Consider the following 24,126-nt stretch of genomic DNA (forward strand, 5'->3'; position numbering starts at 1 on the left):
ATTCTATGAAAGTTCTACTAGATATATTTAACAGTAAATAAAATTTCTGCTTAAATAGTGAAACAAAATGTCTAATACTATGTTAAATATTTCTTTTCACCAAAAAAAAGTGTGATTTAAAATCTAATGTGAAAATATTATGAATATTTGATACCCTTAACCATTAGTATAAATACACAAATGTACCGTACTTAAAAAAAAAAAGAAATTTGGAATATGTCTTTTTTTTTTAAACTGGACATATCCCATCTAAAAGATTAACTACTCTTCATGTTAACCTTTAGCCTGCTGGCAGCAAGTAGTTTTGCCTTTGCGACCTGTGCAGACCAAGATCAGCCTGCACATCCGTGCAGTCTGATCATGGTCTGCACTGTTCGCTATTCAGTCAGTAAATTTTCAGTGAACACCCCTCTGAATAAGAAGTGGTACTGCCTAAATTTAATGACTGACCAGTCCATTTTAGAAATTCGGCAGGTTAATGGTTAACAGGTAAAAACTACACTATTTTTTTATAAATAATATTTTTTCAAGATTGAATAATTCATACCTTGCCATATCTTTAACAAAAAAAAATTGATTTTATTTTCTGACATCAAACAATTTAAGAATTTAAAATACTGTTTAGCGACAAACTGTTTTCCCCTCTTTGAAAAGAAAAATTATATAAATTATGTTGAACCTTTTTTTATAAAGGAATGAAAATGAAACAACTGAATTATGGAGTTAAGGCTTCAACTAATAAGCATCAAGACTTATATCTATTCAAACTTTTGCTTTTAATTTAATGTGAGTGTCAGACATGAAACTGTAAATTATATGGTATAAAATTCTAAAAAGAAAACCCCAGAGGCTGGTACAAATTATGCAGACAGAAATTCAACTCTGTACAGGAAAGAAATTACTATTTACTTTTTGTATACCCCCAAATATATGCCCAGTATAGCTACAAATTAAAGTTCTAATAGATGAATTTCAAATTTCTTTACCAAAATTATGTTGGACAAGAGTGCTGCCGTGTGATGATAAATATGCAGAAAGCAATGTGCCTATCAAGCTTAAGAATCATAGGTCAAAAAGCATCCTGAGGTTATCGAGTGGAAGAAAATTACTAACAGACGGACGGACAGGAAGACTAACAGCATGCTTACATTACGGTAATCTTCCTTATAAAAACTACAGAAAGGTAGTGAGCATTTATATGGGGGAATATGGAAAATGAAACTGTTTAATCTTGTAGAGAAAATCAAATTTAAAGTTTTCATTATATAATCGTCAATATATATATATATCAGATCTGTTACAGTTTATATTCCTAAGTAAAACAATGTAAGAAATGTAGATATACTTTCAGCCTAGTCTATATCACTAATGTTTAAAACTGTTTGAACAAGGAAGTCTGAAAGCAGTTATACCCCCCGCCGCTATTATGGATAGTGAAAGGGTTGATGGTATTGGGTGGAAGCATTGACGTTGTTGAGTATGTTTCACAGTCCATGTATGATGACATCAATGAATTTGAAAATCGTTCAAAGCATTTAGGAGACACAGAGCGGACACAAAATGGAAGGCTCAAACCTTTGACTTTCAGTTGTGACCTTGACCTTGAGCCGACATGGCTGATTAATGAGTTCTGCATATCGTCTTGATGAGGTGATCATTTTACCCAAGTTTCATGAACATCCTTCAAGGGATTTTGGAGATACAGAGCGTACACAAATGGAAGGCTCAAACCTTTGACCTCGAGTTGTGACCCTGAACTTGAGCCAACATGGCCGACTCATGAATTCTGCATATCGTCTTGATGAGGTGATCATTTGACCCAAGTTTCATGAACATCCTTCAAGGGATTTAGGAGATACAGAGCTGACAGAAAATGGAAGGCTCAAACCTTCGACCTTGAGTTGTGACCTTGAACTTGAGACAACAAGGCTGACTCATGAGTTCTGCACATCACCATGATGAGGTGATCATTTGACCCAAGTTTCATGAAAATCCTTCAAGGGGTTTAGGAGATACATAGTTGACACAAAATGGAAGGCTCAAACCTTTGACTTTGAGTTGTGACCTTGACCTTAGGCTGACTCATGAGTTCCGTACATCGTCTTGATGAGTGATCATTTGACCTAAGTTTCATGAAATTCCTTCAAGGGGTTTAGGAGATACAGAGTGGACACAAAATGTTACAATCGGAGACCATTCCTATACCCATCACCACTCGTGGCGGGGGACTAATAACATCTTGGTAAAGGTTTAAAAACAAAATGGAAACTTTAGCTCCTTCACACTTATATAGAACTTGAATACATAAAACCTTAACTTATGTTTTACAGTATGAAAACAAAAGTTGTTTGAATGAAAATTGCACATCAATGTTGGATGACGACATGCTATGCAAATTATGCACAGCCACAAACAAATATCAAAACATCATATTGTTGCAAAAACTTAATTATTTTCCACAGAACAAGCCACTTCTGAATACACAAGATGCTCCAAACTATCTTTTCAGCCCTAATTTGCACGACTAAGCACCTTACAAGGTGATGAAGATCCAGTCAAAAATATTATTTCTAAGGTGCTTATCTCATTATTTCTATGGTTTAACCTAGTGACATAGCTTTTAAACCAAGGCAAAATAGTTTGAACCTGCCATAAGATATATAAAACAATCAATTTGACCAAATTAAAAAAAAAAAGCAAGTAGAAAATGTGAACTTTAGTGGTTAATGGTGATTTCTTTATTTAATAATCTGACAAAATGGCCTAGTTTTTGATCCCAGATGACCGAAGTTTTTTTAATTTTCTCTAATGATAAAAAGACATATTTCAGGTAGAACAGTTAGAAAATGTGGCCCCTGGAGTGTTAACACTAGTTTTACTCTAGATCTAAAATAGTGCCCTTGTTTTTGACCCAAGATGACCCAGTTGCAAAACTGAACTAGATTTGGTAAAGAAAAACAATATGAGCAGGTTTTGATGCCTGTTAGGTGGAAAATGTGACCTCTAGAGTAGAGTGTTTGCAAGTTATTTCTACCATGTGACCCTGAAATGTAGTTCTTGACCCAGTTTGCAACTTGATCAGGTCAAAATGTTACCTCTTGAAAGTTAACAAGACTTTTCTGTAGACTGACCAAGTGACCTAGTTCTTTTTTATTCCAAATCAGCCATTTTCAAACTTGTCCAAACTTTGTTCAGGAAAAGATTCTGACCAAATTTCAATAAGGATAGGCCAAAATTTTAACCCCTAATCTGCCCCTAATGTGACAGACACCAGACCATCTACCTATAATAATTTTTGGTTCAGGTGAATTAAAACACAAGTTAGAATAATAAAAGCTTAAACAGAAAGTGAAGTGCACGTCCACATATCTAAAAACTAAACAAGAGGACCATGATGGTCCTGAATCGCTCACCTTCTCCACATGACCCAATTTTCATGAAGATCCATTGAAAAATATGGCTTCTAGAGAGGTCACAAGGTTTTTCTTTTATTTGACCTAATGACCTAGTTTTTGAAGGCACATGACCCAGTTTTGAACTTAACCTAGATATTATCAAGGTGAACATTCTCACCAATTTTCATGAAGATCTCATGAAGAGTATGGCCTCTAGAGAGGTCACAAGGTTTTTCTATTTTTATACCTACTGACCTAGTTTTGAGCACACGTGACCCAGTTTCAAATTTTACCTAGATATCATCAAGGTGAACATTCAGACAAATTTTCATGAAGATCCATTGAAAAATATGGCCTCTAAAGTGGTCAAAAGGTTTTTATATTTTTAGACCTACTGACCTAGTTTTTGACCGCAGTTGACCCAGTTTTCGAATTTCACCTAGATATCATCAAGATGAATACTAAGATTAACTTTCATACAGATCCCATGAAAAATATGGCCTCTAGAGAGGTCACAAGGTTTTTTATTATTTGACCTACTGACCTAGTTTATAACTACACGTGACCCAGTTTCGAACTTGACCTAGATATCATCAAGATGAACATTCTGACCAATTTTCATGAAGATTCATTGAAAAATATGGACGGACGGACGGACGACGGATGACGCGCGATCACAAAAGCTCACCTTGTCACTTTGTGACAGGTGAGCTAAAAAAAATAACTGTACAGTCTTGTTAAGTTAGTAAAATCAAAATAAACACAGTAAAAAATCTGGAACAATGAGCAAGGCTAAAAGCACCTTAACAATGTGTCCTTATAATGGCACATGATGGTTAAACAACAATAAAACAATGTTAGTATCTTATCTACACCTCAAAAACAAAATGTCAAAAACATATAAAAACAAGAGGGTCATGATGACCCTGGATCGCTCACCAGAGTAATATGTTTCAAATGTCAAACTGATGATTTTTAGAAATTTTTTGGAAAATTTTCCGATGTACAATCAAGTAACCCCTGGGGCGGGGCCAATTTTACCCCGGGGTCATGATTTGAACAAATTTGTAAAAGTCAACTAGGCAATGTTACATATCGAATATCTAAGATCTACGCCTTCTGGTTTATTTTTAAGCAAATTTATGAAGATTTCCCTATGTACAATAAAGTAACCCCTGGGGCTGGGTCAATTTGACCCTGGGGGGTCATGATTTGAACAAATTTTGTACAGGTCCACTAGGCAATGCTACATGTCGAATATCTAAGCTCTAGGCCTTCTGGTTTATTTTTAGAAAATATTGAAGATTTTTCTATGTACAATCAAGTAACAATTTGACCCCGGGGGTCATGATTTGAAGAAATTTTGTAGAGGTCTACTAGGCAATGCTACTTGTCAAATATCTAAGATCTAGGCCTTCTGGTTTATTTTTAGAAATTTTTTGAAGATTTTCCTATGTAAAATCAAGTGACCCCTGGGGCGGGGTCAATTTTGAACCTGGGGTCATGATTTGAATAAATGTTGTAGAGGTCCACTAGGCAATGCTACATGTGAAATATCTAAGCTCTAGGCCTTCTGGTTTATTTTAAGAAAATTTTTGAAGATTTTCATATGTAAAATCAAGCGACCCCTAGGGCGGGGTCAATTTTGACCCCGGGGGTCATGATTTGAACAACTTTAGTAGAGGTCCACTAGGCAATGCTACATGTCAAATATCTAAGCTCTAGGGCTTCTGCTTTTTGAGAAGAAGATTTTTTAAGGTTTTCCTATGTAAAATCAAGTGACCCCTGGGGCAGGGTCAATTTGGATCCCGGGGGTCTGATTTGAAAAAATTTTGTAGAGGTCCACTAGGCAATGCTACATGTGAAATATCTAAGACCTAGGCCTTCTGCTTTATTTTTAGAATTTTTTTGAAGATTTTCCTATGTAAAATCAAGTGACCCCTGGGGCGGGGTCAATTTTGACCCCGGGGTCATGATTTGAACAACTTTAGTAGAGGTCCACTAGGCAATGCTACATGTCAAATATCTAAGGTCTAGGGCTTCTGGTTTTCGAGAAGAAGATTTTTTAAGATTTTTCTATGTAAAATCAAGTGACCCCTGGGGCGGGGTCAATTTTGACCCCGGGGTCATGATTTGAACAAATTTGGTAGAGGTCCACTAGGCAATGCTTCACACCAAATATCTAAGCTCTAGGGCTTCTGGTTTTTTAGAAGAAGATTTTTAAAGTTTTTCCTTTCGGTTGCCATGGCAACCAGAGTTCTGCATGGAATTCAATTCTTTGAACAATTTTTAGAGAAGACCATCCAAGGAACATCCCTGTGAAGTTTCATCAAAATTGGCCTGTTGGTTTAGGAGGAGATGTTGTTTAAAGGAAAGTGTGGACGGACGGACGGACGACGGACGACGGACGGACGGACGCCGGACGGTGAGCGATCACAATAGCTCACCCTGAGCACTATGTGCTCTGGTGAGCTAAAAACACAACACTAAGCTAACGTAAAATTAAACCAACCACAGTTGTAACAGTAAACTGTCTTTTAAGATATTGCAATCAATTTTAAGTTTAGACTGCAAAATCAAACTTATATTTTGGTATTCCTTACAATGCCTTTCAATGCATGTATGTTAAACTAAATGGTCATTTCTGAAATCTGTTAAAATTTATTGCATATTAATAACTTACTCACCATATTTTAAGGTATAAAAATATACCTGCTTTTATTTAAGTACTCTAGGTAGAAGATATTTTATGTTCAACAAAATTAAATGATAAATGAAAATCAGTAACAGTAAAAATACTTTTGCTCATGTGACTCATGAATATCTTCGTGGGAACCTTTTTTTTGGCCTGTCAAAAGATTCTTTTGTTCATCTCACTCATTAAATTAATCATTATCAGAAAATATTAAACAATTATTGCCTTTTAGACAGGTGGATATGAGGATTTACTGAATGGAAAAAGTTATATGCATTCAGTCTATATTGCTTTTCCAAGGTTGATAACTCCTCATACTGACCAAACCAAAAAGGTAACAATTCTTTTACTGTTAAATCCAGCATCTCAAAGGGTACTTGAAAAAATTCCAGAAATTTAAGTGTTTCGGTCTTAAATTTGGGCTATTGTCACCTTGCTATGGTATAAAAATGTTATGATGTCACTGCTGGAGATCAAAACTTGTTTTTTGGCTCCGCCTACGAGTCTATATGTTTTTTTTTATTACCAATGAAAAAGACAGTAAATATTATAGACCTTAAAATAAAAAGTATTATGATTACTGTATAGCAGTGTGTTAGTGTTTGTTGTTGTTATACCAGATCTATTATAAATTTATTAAGTAACTAGAGATGCTTTTGAGAAAAGCGCATGTCTCCCACAACTGCCCCTATGAAAAATGTTAGTTTCTCTAGATATTTTAGATGAGTGGATCCAATTAGATGGTCTAGATGAGTGGATCCAATCAGTAATTCAAGGGCCATAAATCAAAAGTGCCTGGGCGGATTTGGCTAGTTATCGGGCTTGGGTAAGGTCTTATGGCCAAACACATTTTGTTCAAGTTTGGTGAAGATCGGATGAGAAATGTTCGACTTAGAGAGCGGACACGAGTAAACAGACGGATTTTTTTTGGTAATTCAAGGGCCGTAACTCTAAAATGCCTGGACCGATTTGGCTAGTTATCGAACTTGGCCGAGGTCTCATGGTCAAACACATTTTGTTCAAGTTTGGTGAAGATCGGATGAGAAATGTTCGACTTAGAGTGCGGACAAGAGTAAAAAGGCCAATTTTTCGATAATTCAAGGGCCGTAACTCCAAAATGCCTGGACCGATTTGGCTAGTTATCGAACCTACCTGGCTGAGGTCTCATGGTCAAACACATTTTGTTTAAGTTTGGTGAAGCTTTGATGAGAAATATTCGAATTAGAGTGCGGACAAGAGTAAAAAGACCGATTTTTGGTAGTTCAAGGGCCAAAACTCCAAGACGCCTTGACCGATTTGGCTAGTTATCGAACTTGGCCGAGGTCTTATGGTCAAACACATTTTGTTCAAGTTTGGTGAAAATCGGATGAGAAATGTTTGACTTAGAGTGCGGACAAGCTTTGTGACACACACACACACACACGCACGCACACACAGACTGGAGTAAATCAATATGTCTCCCACACCACTGTGTGGTGGGAGACATAATTTAATTATATAATGCAAAACCTGTTCTATAATATAAAAGCCCCATCAACTATTCAGATCATTAAAGAACTAAACCAAACTTATTCACAAATATGTATAGGAACATACAAGCTGTAACTGAACACAATATAGCAGAATGTAGCAAAATTGCACACAAGTTTTTTTCTAGCTAAAACACTTTTAAAAAAATTTCTTATCTAATTGTAAATATGGTACATGATTTTATTTCTACCCTCATATGTATTGCTTAAAACATTTCAAATAGACAGATGAATAGTTCCAGTAAAGTCTGAAAATATGAGAGTCGTCACATTAAAAAGGACCACATTTGTAAAAGAATGTAATGTCAAGAAACACTGTGTTTTCAATATTATCTTCTCACTTTGTTATATTTCATAGTGAATTACAATATTTTTAGTAAAACAACCTTCTTGTTTTTTGTTGTTTTGTTTTTTAATCACACAAACATAGTTCAAGCATTTAGTTCTGGAGTCTCCATTAAGGCACTGGTGGGCACCTGACTCCAACCACCAACCACTAACAATCAACTGGATGCTTCGCCAAATGATCACTTAAGCTGGACTGAGGGCAAGTGATCTGTAGTAAGGGACCTTAAACACTCTGCCTTGGAGGCCCATAAAAAACCTGAAAAACACTAGCATATACAAGTGTTTCTTTTAAGAGAAAATGAAGTAGAACACAACATTTCATACACTGTGAAATCATTAATATTCATGGAGGACAAACCTTTGTGGATTTGTTAATTGCATCAATCTACTAAATTAAATCCAAACAAACACCAGAAATCCTTTTTATTTTATCTTCAAAAGTTGAACTAAATGAATATAAATCTCCATGAAATAGCCATTCTGCCCCAAACTATGACATTTCATGCCCGCAAAATTGAGTTCACAAAAGTGTCCTTTTCAATGTGATGACTCAAAAAAGCTACCCTGTCAACATCATTGTGCATCGTATCTGTGACTAGGAGAAAATATTTTTTAAAAGAACATATCCATATTTTGATAAATCTAACTAGCGATAGATATACATACAAATCAGATCTGACAGTAAACAATATGAAGAAGAAAAAAAGAAACTGGCTGAATGAAAATGAGTAAAGTGAAACTGAAACAAAACTGAAAAATAATTGTACCATAGTAAAGAATTAATCTTAACATGTTTTTTTTTTTAATAAAAAAGCAACAATAGACAAACAAGCAAAGCGTACCTAGCTTAATGTCTATACATAACAAGCAGATTGATTCTAACATACAACACAGACAATAACATCTGTGTAACTCAGATCTTGTATTTTTTAAACATATGAAAGCTCAAAGACCATTTTTCTGTCTACTTTGACATATACAAGTGGAGAGAGGTGTTCTTTTGTTCTATTATTTTGTCTTTATCTCAATGACTTACATTAGTAGTTGAACAAAGGGACTACTTTTTTAAAAGTAAGAAGTATACAAGTGAAAAAGAAAACACTTAGTACAACAGGATCTTATATACTTAGTACACACTAAGTACAACAGGATCTTACAACTTAGTACACACTAAATACAACAGGATCTTATATACTTAGTACACACTAAGTACAACAGGATCTTATATACTTAGAACACACTAAATACAACAGGATCTTATATACTTAGTACACACTAAGTACAACAGGATCTTATATACTTAGTACATACTAAGTACAACAGGATCTTATATACTTAGTACATACTAAATACAACAGGATCTTATATACTTAGTACAGACTAAGTACAACAGGATCTTATATACTTAGTACACACTAAGTACAACAGGATCTTATATACTTAGTACACACTAAGTACAACAGGATCTTATACACTTAGTACAACAGGATCTATTAAACTGCATAGATATGCTGTGTACATAAATAATAATGTACACAGACCTCTACCTGCACATTTTGTATCTTAAAAACTGCATAGATATGTTGTGTACACAACTATAACATTATCTATATAGATCCATTAGTTAACGGGACTCTCTCCTTAATAAATATGTCATAAAAATAACCTTTGGCACTATTCTAAAATAAGTAAAACAAACAAGGGTTAAACTTTGAAAAATCATAACTGTGTATATACATTTTTGGGACATCATTTAAGGTTTGTGTACACTTTATACATAAGCCAGCATCTGGTCTTTGCCTTAATAAACATCTTGCTGTGAATATGCATCATACAGCCTTAATATCACCTGGTAATAATGTTTATTAACAAAAATAAATGTGCAAAAAATGTAGTTAAAATGTAGATTTTGGAATTTATAACAGCATTAATTCTTTTTATAAAAATATATATTTTTTTCCAGTACAGTAACTGTATTTCATTTGAATAATTAACTAGCAAACAAAAATGTCACTGTGGGCCAAGAGTAATGATCAATTTCAAATAATTATAACTGATTATCTTAAACTGTTAATTTTGTATTTACAGTAAGGTACCAAAAAAATCAAAATAGCTGTTTTAGTGAGATAAGGATTTTCAGCTGGCTGTGGCATACAAATGCTGTTGCTTCTTTTTGGATTTTCATATGTTGGATTAAAAAATGTGCATAGTCATATGTATATATGGATTAAAATATAAATGGATTAATGTAAATATATGGATTAATAAAATATATGGATTATCAGTATTAGGAAATATGTGTTTTATGTACATGTTTGTGTATATGAGTATATGAGATATTTACATATAGAAAATATGGGATTTCAAAAGCACATATGCGGGTAAACTGAAAGCAATCTCCTTCCTATACAATAAATGACAGAAAATTATCACAAATCAAGAATTCAAATAATTCTTTTGACTTTAAATATTACCAAAAACTATATATTTCTGTTTGTTTATAATAACAAGAGGACCATGATGGTCCTGAATAGCTCACCTATCTCCATATGACCCAGTGTTCAACTGAGTATGACATCGTTATTTCTATTATTTGACATAGTGACCTAGTTTTTGAGCACATGTGACCTAGATATCATCAAGATAAAAAATTCTGACCAATTTTCATGAAGATCCATTGAAAAATATGGCCTCTAGAGAGGTCACAAGGTTTTTCTATTATTTGACCTAATGACCTAGTTTTTGAAGGCACGTGACCCACTTTTAAACTTGACCTAGATATCATCAAGGTGAACATTCTCACCAATTTTCATGAAGATCTTGTGAAAAATATGGCCTCTAGAGAGGTCACAAGGTTTTTCTATTTTTCGACCTACTGACCTAGTTTTAGACCGCACATGACCCAGTTACGAACCTGACCTAGATATCATCAAGCTGAACATTCTCACCAATTTTCATGAAGATCCATTGAAAAATATGGCCTCTAGAGAGGTCACAAGGTTTTTCTATTATTTGACCTAATGACCTAGTTTTTGAAGGCACGTGACCCACTTTTAAACTTGACCTAGATATCATCAAGGTGAACATTCTCACCAATTTTCATGAAGATCTTGTGAAAAATATGGCCTCTAGAGAGGTCACAAGGTTTTTCTATTTTTCGACCTACTGACCTAGTTTTAGACCGCACATGACCCAGTTACGAACCTGACCTAGATATCATCAAGCTGAACATTCTCACCAATTTTCATGAAGATCCATTGAGAAATATGGCCTCTAGAGAGGTCACAAGGTTTTTTCTATTTTTAGACCTACTGACCTAGTTTTTGACCCCACGTGACCCAGTTTCGAATCTGACTTAGATATCATCAAGATGAACATTCTGACTAATATTCATGAAGATCTCATGAAAAATATGGCCTCTAGAGAGGTCACAAGGTTTTTCTATTTTTAGATCTACTGACCTAGTTTTTAACCCCACGTGACCAAGTTTCGAACTTGACCTAGATATCTTCAAGGTAAACATTCTGACCAATTTTCATGAAGATCCATTGAAAAATATCGTCTCTAGAGAGGTCACAAGGTTTTCCTATTTTTAGACCTACTGACCTAGTTTTTGACCGCACATGACCCAGTTTCGAACTTGACCTAGATATCATCAAGGTGAACATTCTGACCAATTTTCATGAAGATCAATTGAAAAATATGGCCACTAGAGAGGTCACAAGGTTTTTCTATTTTTAGATCTACTGACCTAGTTTTTGACCCCACATGACCCAGTTTCGAACTTGACCTAGATATCATCAAGGTGAACATTCTGACCAATATTCATGAAGATCTCATGAAAAATATGGCCTCTAGAGAGGTCACAAGGTTTTTCTATTTTTAGATCTACTGACCTAGTTTTTAACCCCACGTGATCCAGTTTCGAACTTGACCTAGATATCATCAAGATGAACATTCTGACCAATTTTCATGAAGATGCATTGAGAAATATGGCCTCTAGAGAGGTCACAAGGTTTTTCTATTTTTAGACCTAATGACCTAGTTTTTGACCCTACGTGACCCAGTTTCGAACTTGACCTAGATATTATCAAGATAAACATTCTGACCAATATTCATGAAGATCTCATGAAAAATATGGCCTCTAGAGAGGTCACAAGGTTTTTCTATTTTTAGACCTACTGACCTAGTTTTTGATCCCACGTGACCCAGTTTCGAACTTGACCTAGATATCATCAAAGTGAACATTCTGACCAATTTTCATGAAGATCTTGTGAAATATATGGCCTCTAGAGAGGTCACAAGGTTTTCCTATTTTTAGACCTACTGACCTAGTTTTTGATGGCACGTGACCCAGTTTCAAACTTGACCTAGATATCATCAAGATGAACATTCTGACCAACTTTCATAAAGATCCCATGAAAAATGTGACCTCTAGAGTGGTCACAAGCAAAAGTTTATGGACGCACGGACGGACGACGGACGACGGGCACCGCGCGATCACAAAAGCTCACCTTGTCACTTTGTGACAGGTGAGCTAAAAAGTCCTGCTTCCTTGATCAAATATATTCTGTAGTCATTATAACAATTAAATTCTTTTCAGGTTAATAAAAGATCCAGCTTTTAAGTAAAAATAGATTATATAAAATGATGCTTATTTAAAATACTAACATTTGATGAAGCAATACGTTTATGAAATTTAATACTGTCACAAAAAAATTTATTCACATGAAAGATGAATATGAATAGTGTCTTGCTTTAAAGGCACTGACCACCAGATTTAAGTTAAAAATGATCTTTCTTTAAAATTGAAGTTTCTTTTTATTATGAACATAAGAATGATTCTTTGTTTCTAAAAAATCTTAAAAATGCCAAATCAAGAAAAAATAGATGCCCACGTCAGGAATCGAACCTGGGACATAATGGCAATAAAAAAAACTTTCCCGCAGTCTTTACCAATACCGCCACAGTGGATCTTGTGTTTAAATGCCTTAAATATAGATATTTATAATTAAAGCAGTTTACCTCAAGTAAAGTGTTAAAGACGCTTTTCGATTTTCATTTTAAAAATTTGTAAAAAAACAACTAACTCTCATGTGTTTCCATACCATATAGTCTGTCAGTAATTAAGTTTCAAAGCATTTTTAAGAAATAGCATTAATTTCCTGATACCTAAATTTTTTCCTCTGTTATCATATGATCTGGAGGCCAGTGCCTTTAACATTGACTTAACCCTTTTTTCAATGTTGTATAAAACCTTGATAGTATAACCATATACATATCAAATTAAGTAGTTTGGGTTATTTTTGCATACTAGGCTTTATCTAGTGATTTAATGTTTAGCAGCCTGACCAATGTTGTGAAACGTGAGGGTTTGTGTTTTAAGGCCTTAAAGCAGATTGGTAGTCACAAATAGTTTAAATTCACAAGTGGCAATGTTTACAAATATTGGCAAAAAACTCATCGTGTAATACTATACAACCCAATCTACAATTTGCAACTCTAGTACAAAGTTACTGTACAGCAACTTAATTTAGTTTCCCTTTTACACTGGAGTTTATTTGAATCACATCAGGATATCATGATCACTAAATTTATCTGCATCTTGTCCAACCAGGATAAATTCCTCGGCTTGTTCGTCTTTATCTTTCGAACCTTTCTTGGCAAAGATCCAAGGTGCGCTTAGTCTGCTTTTACTGCTTTTATTACTGGACGCTGACAAACTGCTCGACGAAATCACCATTCTCATTGGTGTCCTAGGTGTGCTGGGAGCCGACGCTGGGCTGGGTTCCAGACAGTCTTGATTCATTGGAGTAATCAGTCTTAAAACAAGTTGGCTGCCAGACTTTCGCACTAAGTTCACAACTTCATCATGTTTTGCCCACTTTGTATCTGAACCACCAACTGCTACAATATAATCTCCAACATTGATGTTACCACGCTGAAAATGAACAAGTGAATGAAGTATTGCCATGCAATACAAAGTCCCCTACTGGAAGGCACCTAATTTTCTCTACTGCAGTATAACATAATGAACTGATATCTGTCAATGATGTATAAACAATATTGTACTACATATACAATATGTTATAACAACACACTTGGCTTAAAATGTGCATATATAAAAACCCACAGTTGTTTTCATATTGAATTTTTTTGGCTGATTATAAAAACGTTATCATGTAAGTTATTTATAGTAACAACAAAGGGAAATTAATCTTAAAAAAAAAAGAAAAAATCTATATAATATAAGTCCACAAGAAACTCTTAACCAGGTAGAGATAGGTCAAAATACACCTAAAAATTGGATGTAACATGCATGCTGTACCAAAGAAAAGTGGTCTCGATTTTTCTCTACTGCCAGTAATAAAAAAGTTACAATAGAATCTATTTATAGTAACAACAAAGGGACGTAATTCTAAAAACAAGGGTGCCTCATGGTGGTGAACATTTGGTCCAAGTTACATCAAATCCCTCCATGCATGAAGAAGAAATGTTCCGTACAAAGTCATTCTTGAATTTGACCTTTGACCTCTAAATATGACCTTGACCTTAGACCTAGGGACCTGGTTCTTGCGCACAACATGCTGTCTCATCCAGGGGAATATTTGTGCCAACTGATATCTAAATCCTGCTTTGCATGACAAAGTAACAGACTGGACAGGAAAAAAATCCTCTTGACCTTTGATCTCAAAGTGTGACCTTGACCTTTAAGCTAGGGTACTGGGTGTTGCGCACGACACGTCATCTCATCATGTGAAAGGAAACATTTATGCCAAGTAATATTGTAATCCCTTGATGGATGACAGAGTTCTGGATCGGACAGGGAAAAAACCTTATTGACATTTGACCTCCAATTGTGACCTTGACCTTTGAGCTAAGGGTCTGGGCTTTGCGAATGACATGTTGTCTCATCATGGGGAACATTTGTGCCAAGTAATATTAAAATCCCTTCATGGATGGCAGAGTTATAGACCGGACAGGAAAAAAACTCTGTTGACCTTTGACCCCCAATTGTGACCTTGACCTTTGAGCTAGGGGTCCGGGATTTGCGCATGACACATCGTCTCATCATAGAAATCATCAGGGAAAAAACCTTATTGACATTTGACCTCCAATTGTGACCTTGACCTTTGAGCTAAGGGTCTGGGCTTTGCGCATGACATGTTGTCTCATCATGGGGAACATTTGTGCCAAGTAATATTAAAATCCCTTCATGGATGGCAGAGTTATAGACCGGACAGGAAAAAAACTCTGTTGACCTTTGACCCCCAATTGTGACCTTGACCTTTGAGCTAGGGGTCCGGGATTTGCGCATGACACATCGTCTCATCATAGGGAACACTTGTGCTAAGTGATATTAAAATCCCTTAATGAATGTCAGAGTTATGGACCGGACACGAAACAGACCCTGTTCATGTTATGTTAACATTTGACAGCTAAGTGTGACCTTGACCTTTGAGCTAGGGGTCTGAAAGTTGTGCATGACACATCGTCTTATTATGAGGTACATTTGTGCCAAGTAATATTAAAATCCCTTTATAGATGGGAGAGTTATGGACCGGACAGGAAAAAAGCCTTGTTGACCTTTGACCTCCAATTGTGACCTTGACCTTTAAGCTAGGGGTCCAGGCTTTGCGCACGACACGTTGTCTCCTCATGGGGAACATTTGTGCCAAGTAATATTAAAATCTCTTCATGGATGGGAGAGTTATGGACCGGACAGGAAAAAAGCCCTCTTGACCTTTGACCTCCAACTGTGACCTTGACCTTTGAGCTAGGGGTCCGGGATTTGCGCATGACACATCATCTCATCATGGGGAACATTTGTGCCAAGTAAAACTAAAATCCCTTCAAGGATGGAAGAGTTGTTGACCGGACAGGAAAAAAGCCCTGTTGACCTTTGACCTCCAATTGTGACCTTGACCTTTGAGCTAGGGGTCCGGGTTTTGCGAAAGACACGTCGTCTCATTGTGGGGAACATTTGTGCCAAGTAATATTAAAATCCCTTCATGGATGACAGAGTTATGGACCGGACATGAAATTGCGGACGGACGGACAGACGGACGGACGGACGGAATGACGGAAAAGTGCATTCCTATAGTCCCTGAAACTGGTTTTCAACCAGTAGGGGACTAATGATATATTTCTGATAAATTATTATGAATAGTAAGCATAATTCTATATGAATGACTATTCTATTTCCTGTAAGCTCAGTTTTTTGGAATTCGGACAAAATATCCACTGATTCCGCACAGCTCAATTTGACAAAGGCAGACAAAAACCCATCTTTGATATTTATTTCAACAATACTTGACAAATGGTACTTCCTTAAAAGATGTATTTTTATTTACTGAAGAATGAATGAACGAGTTAGGTTTTACAGTGAACTGACACAAAAAGGTCATATATACTGCCGAGATCTACCGAGGATGGCTAACAGATGAATGTTGCTGGATTAACCGTTCCTCTGAAGTTAATAACTTCCTAGCTTGAATCAGATGGGGAGACTGAAAAAGCTTAGCTAAAGCATCACAGAGCTCAATCCCCTTTCCTGAAAATAGACATGAGCTACACCATGAGTAAACTAACATTGTGCATTTGCTACCAGTATGGATCCAGACCAGCCTGCGCACTCGCATGCTGGTCGCAAATGCACTATGTTGGTTTTCTCATGGCGCAGCTCACATGTTGATTTATAACCTTGTGTTCTGCCGACTAAGCTGACAAGGACTGAATGACTTGGTTCATTTTAAACAATAAAGCTGACAGATCTCAATAACTATACAACCACTTAAAAACACTTATAAAAACATTTGCTTCAATTTAAAACATTCTATAAGCTACAAATGTATCCATATAACAAGAATGCCCCACTATTTGATAGATACAGTAGTTATGTGCCTTGTGCACTTTAAGAAAACTCGATGAAATTCAGACTAACATAATCCTGACCTTCAGTTATTGACCAGGATCAATGACAAAACTCATCATCTTGTTATAGTGACCATTTGTGTCAAGTTATATGTCCCACAATGCCTGACAAAGTTCTCAGCTACATTATTTTCGAAATACTCATAAACACTAGGAAATGGGTAAAACTATATGCCTTTCAATGATTACCAATACATCATGGTGGTGCATAAAAACTTAAATAAAATAAATTTTACCTCAGCTACACTGCCAGGTTCAATGTCGGCAACTTTGACCGGACAGTCACCTCTCACACTGAACCCATAGCCCTGATCTGAAGGTCGATGTAGTGCTACTGTTCTAGGGGCCGTCCAGTAATTCTTGGAATTGAAAACTGCTATTGGACCCTAAAAATAGGAAAATGCATAAAAAAATATTATGGTTAAAGACTCTTCGATAAATCTAAGTGAATTTATAAGGGTAATTATTACAACTGTATTTGTTGAATTTGATAAAAGAAAACATTGTTAAATATCTTAAACTATAAAAATGCATACCAATTTTTTGAAAATTTCTTGAACTTTGACTTTTGAAAACTCAGGTGTGACAGGTGCCACTAACTGTTGTGAAATAGCCTTGATCTTTGGCGCTACATGAATCTCTGTGAAGTCATCCTCTTCTTCAAGTGTCGAAAACTTGGATACTGATCTATAAATATTTCATACAAAAGATGTAACTGTTAATGATTTTGGGTAAAATTACTACTGTGCAGTGTAAAGATGGTTTGGACTGTGGTCTTATCACTTTCGTATATTATGAAGTCAGAAACAATAAAATGCCATTAATACTTTTCAAGTTATACTCCGGACAAAAGTGTGACGGACAGACGGATGGAAGGACAGACAAATCGGCAACTATATGCTTGCCCTTGGGGGAGCATAAAAATGTAGTCTATCATATCATTATTATCATATCTAAACAAGCATTAATGTTTAATCATTTAATTTTGTGAGCACGAAATCTGGTGCTCTTATATATATATTTATTTTATTATACCAGATTTATATAGCGCCCTTTTCATGATCAATTTCACGTTCAAAGGCGCTTTACATAGTTCAAAAGCAGCCATACAGGGGGCATAATTCATCCTCTACTAGTACAGACACAGAGCGATCTGACCAGAGGGACAGGGTGAGACAAAGCCCCCACGACAGAGAGATCAGAAATCAGATACAGGCTTGTCCGGCTAACTTAGCCTAGCTCGTTGCGAACAGACAGCCAAGTTCTTTAACGTGCTCAGTGTATAGCACTGATACATGCAAGGATTGACTGGGTTCCTGACCAGTACACCTCTAGTTGGGTGGGAAAGACTGAAAAGCGTTTCTGAAAATTCCCGAGTAGCTGCCGGGGATCGAACCCCCGATCTCAGGATTGGAAGGCCAGTGTGCAAACCACTGAACTATCTGTCCACCTCTTGGTCAAAACAACTTTTCCTATTCCACAGAGTTATGAATTCATGGATTTAAAAAAATCATGACATGAACTAACCATGAAATCAACTGAAATTAGTCTGCCATTAACCTTTAGCCTGCTGGAAGCAAGTGATTCTGCCTTTGCGACCTTCGCTATTCAGTCAGTAAATTTTCAGTGAACAACCCTTCGAAATAATAAACGGTACTGCCCAAACTGAATGATGGACCAGTCCATTTTAGAAATTTAGCAGGGTAAAGGTTAATATTAGTGATTTCACAGTACATCTGTTTACCTTGAGTTGTATTCCTAGCATTAAAACACAGCTGATGGACAGAAAATATTTCTATTTCTTAACTTTTCTAAACTTTTCAGCAATTACTATTTACATTGAAACATCTCTTTTTGTTTATACATACTGATCATGTGCCCTCTTCAGTATGGTGAGAAATGTGTCCACTTTCCTTAATTGTTTACACATATTGTGTAGTCTCAATGCTTCTTCGTGACACATCAATGCTTCTTTCAAAAGGGCTTTGGCTGTAAACGAATGTAATATATGTATTAAATTACTTTCCAGGAATTTTTAAACTAATTCAAAAAGGCCTTATCTGCAACAGGGAATTAGTCAAGACCCAGCACCAAATTTAGCCATCAACATCAAACAAGTTAAATCAAAACTGAGTTAGCAGATTATTACAAGAAAATATCTACTATATGCAATATGTTCCACTATATATATGTTCACAAAACATTCTTTAACCTTTAGCCTGCTGCCGGCATGTGATTCTGGCTTTGGGACCAGTGCAGACCAAGATCAGCCTGCACAACCGTGCAGTCTGATCATGGTCTGCACTGTTCGCTCTTCAGTCAGTAAATTTTCAGGGAACACCCCTTTAAATGATAAATGGTATTGCCCAAATTGAATGATGGACCATTCCATTTTAGAAATTTAGCAGGCTAACGGTTAAATAAATCATAATAGCCTGAACAATCCAGTAGTAGATGGTCACCCTAGAATCATTTGTTTGATTTTTGCTTGAGACTTCTCGAAATCAAGCAAGAAGAGTTTACACAGAGAAAAGTGACTGTGATATTTCTGACTAATCTGAATAATATGACTAGTTTGGTTAAGGGCTACCCATTAGACATTTCTGTGGCTTTTTTGCACCTTCAAACTTAAAGAAATGATGCTTACTAACTTTTATTGTTTTAGCTCTTGCAGCTGCTCTGCACTGAAAAGTGGAACTGTTTGAACAGTTTTGAAAGAACACCACCCTACTAGGAACATCCATGCTAGGTTTCATCAAATGGTTCCAGAGGAGATGTAGTTTGAACAAGAGCACAGCAATGCAGAGCAATATACGCCCGAAGGTATGTCCTTTGACCCCTAAGTGTGACTGAAGGGTTATATCAGAGGATGGGAGCAAAATTTAAAGAACTTGACTGCTGAAGCCCAAAGGACAGGAACAACAAAGGGAAGAAATTCAAAAAAAAAATCTAAGCCCACAAAAAATATTCCAAGTCCACAAAAAAATCCTTACCAGGTACAGATACCGCTATATCAAAATACACCTAAAAATTGGAGTACATTGTTGTACCACAGAAAAATGGTCTCAGTTTTTCCCTACAGCCAATAATAAAAAAGTTACAAAATAAGCTGATTATAGTAACGTAAAAGGGAGGTAATCAAAACAAGAGCTGTCTCCATAGGATGACACATGCCCCCGATGGCACTTTGAATGAATAGTTATGGCCGATATTAGAGTTTAGGACCTTTGACCTACGTAGCTTGGTCTTGCGCGCGACACATCGTCTTACTGTGTCACACATTCATGCGTAGTTATTTCAAAATCCATGCATGAATGACAAAGATATGGACCGGACACGCCCATCAATGCACTATCATGAAAAATGACCTTTAACATTTAAGTGTGACCTTGACCTTTGAGCTACGGACCTGGGTCTTGCACAAGACACGTCGTCTTACTGTGGTACACATTCATGCCAAGTTATTTGAAAATCTATCCATCGATGACAAAGATATGGACCGGACACGCCCATCAATGCACTATCCTTTAACGTCTAAGTGTGACCTTGACCTTTGAGCTACGGACCTGGGTCTTGTGCGCGACATGTCGTCTTACTGTGGTTCACATTCATGCCAAGTTATTTGAAAATCCATCCATTGATGACAAAGATATGGACCGGATACGCCCATCAATGCACTATCCTTTAATGTCTAAATGTGACCTTGACCTTTGAGCTAGGGACCTGGGTCTTGCGCGCGACACGTCGTCTTACTGTGGTACACATTCATGCCAAGTTATATGAAAATCCATCCATCGATGACAAAGATATTGACCGGACACGAAAATTGCGGACAGACTGACAGACCGTTCAAAAAGGAATTCATAGTTTTTCGAACTATACAAAACCATTTTCTACACCACAAGAAACAAAATATACAAATTTATGGTCACCAAATTTGTTGACCAAAACTTTCCCACTTATATAAGCAATATCATTACAGCATGATCAACAGTTATTGACGTACCAAGTTGTTTCCGTTCCTCAAAAGTCTGTGGAACTTTGACAGGCATATCATCTTCTCCTTCCTCTTGGTTTGACAGACACTGGACCATTTCTCTCACCCTGTCTGCATTAATACTGTCTGTAATATCAAAATACTTCCATTAAGGACGCTCGTGGCAGTTTCGTCATTTCTTTTGCAATAATAGATTTTGATGAAATGTTCTGTATTACAACATCATGTGATGATGTATTGAAAAATGATATAAAAATACTAGGTCACCAGCACTGTTTCAGTTTCAGTTGTCCTCGGATATGATGCTATTTTGAACATTTTTCAAAATTTCCATACTCCTGCCATGTATTTCAGTAAAGTACAATAACTAGTATAAATTTGAAATCTAAGCATTTTTGTATCAGAAAACAATAGTTCTAGTGGGAACATGCTCAGAGAAATCAAAAGAAATAGATTTTGTAAAAATGAACAATAGTCGTTCAGCAGACCGATGGTATTTTTTTCATATTTTTGTCAACCTTAAGTTGGTATTTCTGCTGTTTTATCGAGTTTCACACAACAGAACTAAATCAAACTCTGCACATGTATTTTCTTATGTCTACCTAATTTAAAACAAAAATAAAATTTGTAGGTCACCATATCGAGGGCTCAGAGCAAAACTAGTCCAAGTGTATATAGAAATAGAAGCAGATAGACTAGTTTATTAGTTAAATTACGACAAGGCGGGGTGTGGCGGCATTTATAGAACGCAGGTTGGTACGAAATACGTAATCAATTTTTATTTCAATATAGGGCATATATTCAGCCAAAATCTTTTATTCTGGTTCTGTCCACAGCTTAAGACAAAGACAGTTAAAAAGAGGATCAAAGGGCCCTAGGTCGCTCAACTTGGAAACATCTGGAATAAACTCGCTGAAAGTGTGACTGAAGAAACTGCTTTTTTCCTGTATTTTTAAACACAGGAAGACACAGAGAGGAATCATTCCAGCTGCTGCATCCTTAACCTTTAATATACTGATCTTAAAAGCAATAGGGGTTATCTTCTCCATTTGGCCAATCACCCCACTAAGTTTGAAGGGTGCAGGTTAAAGGCTTCTCAACAAATGCTACGGAAACTCAGTGTTTAGACGTCAATGATTTGAACATATGACCTAGAGATATATCAAATTATCGAATGGCAGATTTCTTAATAAGCAGCTTTTTACATGTTTCTGAAGTATTTTGATGTCATAGATGTAGGTTCCCGCCATTCTCTGAACAAAACTGATAGTTCCCGAATACGGATGTACAGTATGGGTACACTACAGGGATTAGGAAAAACCAAACTGGCATGGTGCTGGGGTAAATATCGGCTCATCCGAAAAAACTACCGCAAGCGCCTTTAATGGACTGTCTCCTAATATTTAAAGAAGAAGGAAGCAAAACTCTCCAATACATACATTTATTTTTATGTTTAACAAGAATTTCCAAAGGGAAATAATGAAAAGTCTATGTGAAATTAGACTAGGGGTACCTGTTTATTTCAAAACTTGAATAAAGGTGTATTTGATAGGAGACCTCTGCTCAATTTGACCAAGTCAGACAAAGTCCCCCCACCCCCCACCCACTGAGTATGTCAATCATATCAAAATTTTCATTTGATTCCTTTTAACAAATAATATCTATGATATTAAAGGTTGTAACTTTTTAATTTCTTCTAATCATTTTTTAGCTCACCTGTCACGGAGTGACAAGGTGAGCTTTTGTGATCACACTTCGTCCAGCGTCCGTTCTCTGTCCGTAAACTTTTACTTTAAATGACATCTCCTCATAAACCGCTAGGCCAATTTCATCCAAACTTCACAGGAATGTTCCTTGGGTGAAGCTCTACAAAAACTGTTCAAAGAATTGAATTTCATGCAGAACTCTGGTTGCCAAGGCAACCGAAAGGAAAAACTGTAAAAATCTTCTTGTCCAAAACCACAGGGCCTACGGCTTCGATATCTGGTGCGTAGCATCATCTAGTGGTCCTCTACCAAAATTGTTCAAATTATCCCCCTAGGGTCAAATATGGCCCACCCCGGGGATCACATGGTTTATATAGACTTATATAGGGAAAACTTTGAAAATCTTCTTGTACAAAACCACATGGCCTAGGGCTTTGATATCTGGTATGTAGCATCATCTAGTGGTCCTCTACCAAGATTGTTCAAATTATCCCCCTAGGGTCAAATATGGCCCCGCCCCAGGGGTCCCAAGTTTTACATAGACTTATATAGGAACATTTCTAAAAAAATCTTCTTCTTGAAAACCACTGGGCAGAATTACACCAAACTTCACAGGAATGATCCTTGGGTGGCCCCCTTTCAAAATTGTTCAAAAGCAGGGTTTTGTTCTCCTTAGTCAAATTGAGCAGGGGGGATTTTATCTCGTGGAATTTTGCCATACATTTGTATTTGACCTTTAGCCTGCTGGCAGCAAGTGATTCTGCCTTTGATATTAAGTCAGTAAATTTTCAGTGAACACCCATTTGATTAATAAGTGGTACTGCCAAATTGAATGGTGGACCAGTCCATTTTAGAAATTTAGCAGGCTAAAGGTTAACATAATCACATATACTACATAGACTGTTCATCTTAATTTCAAAATTCTCTGCAGGACATGTAAAGTATGAAGAGTAAATACTTTAATACTGGTACTGATGATAAACCCGGACAGATGATAAACTCGAACACCTTGGAAATATTCGATTGCAATCGGTTATTTTTTTAAATTGAACACACCATCTAATAGTTTCTACTTACAACACCAACTGGTGTAAACAAAAACAAAATTGGTAAATATTCTGTATAAATAAATGACTTACATAAATTTGTATAAAAAATATTTATCCAAAATTACTGGGGAAGAGGGTGTTTTTTGCGCATGGTCACTGTCGAAACATGAAGACCTGACATTTGTTAACTTTTCATTACTTGATCAGGAATGACTGTTGCAGCCTTTTGGGGAAAGTTTCAATATAATAATACCAAGAAAATTTTGTAAATGACAAAGGGTTTGAATTTATCATCAATCAGCGTTCATAAAGTCCCCTTTTACATACCCCTTTCAGGCCCTCACTTCGTGTGAGTTTGCTTACTAAATATAAATTTGAATTATGTAAAGTTTTCAGCAAAGGTTAAGCTTTATTTTGATACTGACCATTGATTTCAATTTGCAGAAATAAAAAAGTTACAGGTAAAAAACCTC

General features: G+C 36.1%; 1 protein-coding gene across 1 annotated transcript in view; it reads right to left on the reverse strand.

Annotated features, from left to right (window-relative positions):
* Nucleotides 1-8,999: 8,999 nt before the first annotated feature.
* Nucleotides 9,000-24,126, reverse strand: part of LOC123548317 (rhophilin-2-B-like) — a 45,715-nt gene continuing 30,588 nt past the window's right edge. Inside the window, exons 11-15 of the mRNA XM_045335487.2 lie at nt 20,908-21,024; nt 18,770-18,890; nt 17,438-17,588; nt 17,138-17,287; nt 9,000-13,908 (exon numbers count right to left, since the gene is read on the reverse strand). Of these exons, the coding sequence (XP_045191422.1) occupies nt 13,534-13,908; nt 17,138-17,287; nt 17,438-17,588; nt 18,770-18,890; nt 20,908-21,024 (914 nt within the window). The 3' untranslated portion in view covers nt 9,000-13,533. The remainder of the gene's footprint in view (nt 13,909-17,137; nt 17,288-17,437; nt 17,589-18,769; nt 18,891-20,907; nt 21,025-24,126) is intronic.

This window comes from Mercenaria mercenaria, chromosome 6 (genome assembly GCF_021730395.1).
Source record: "Mercenaria mercenaria strain notata chromosome 6, MADL_Memer_1, whole genome shotgun sequence".
NCBI lineage: Eukaryota > Metazoa > Mollusca > Bivalvia > Venerida > Veneridae > Mercenaria > Mercenaria mercenaria.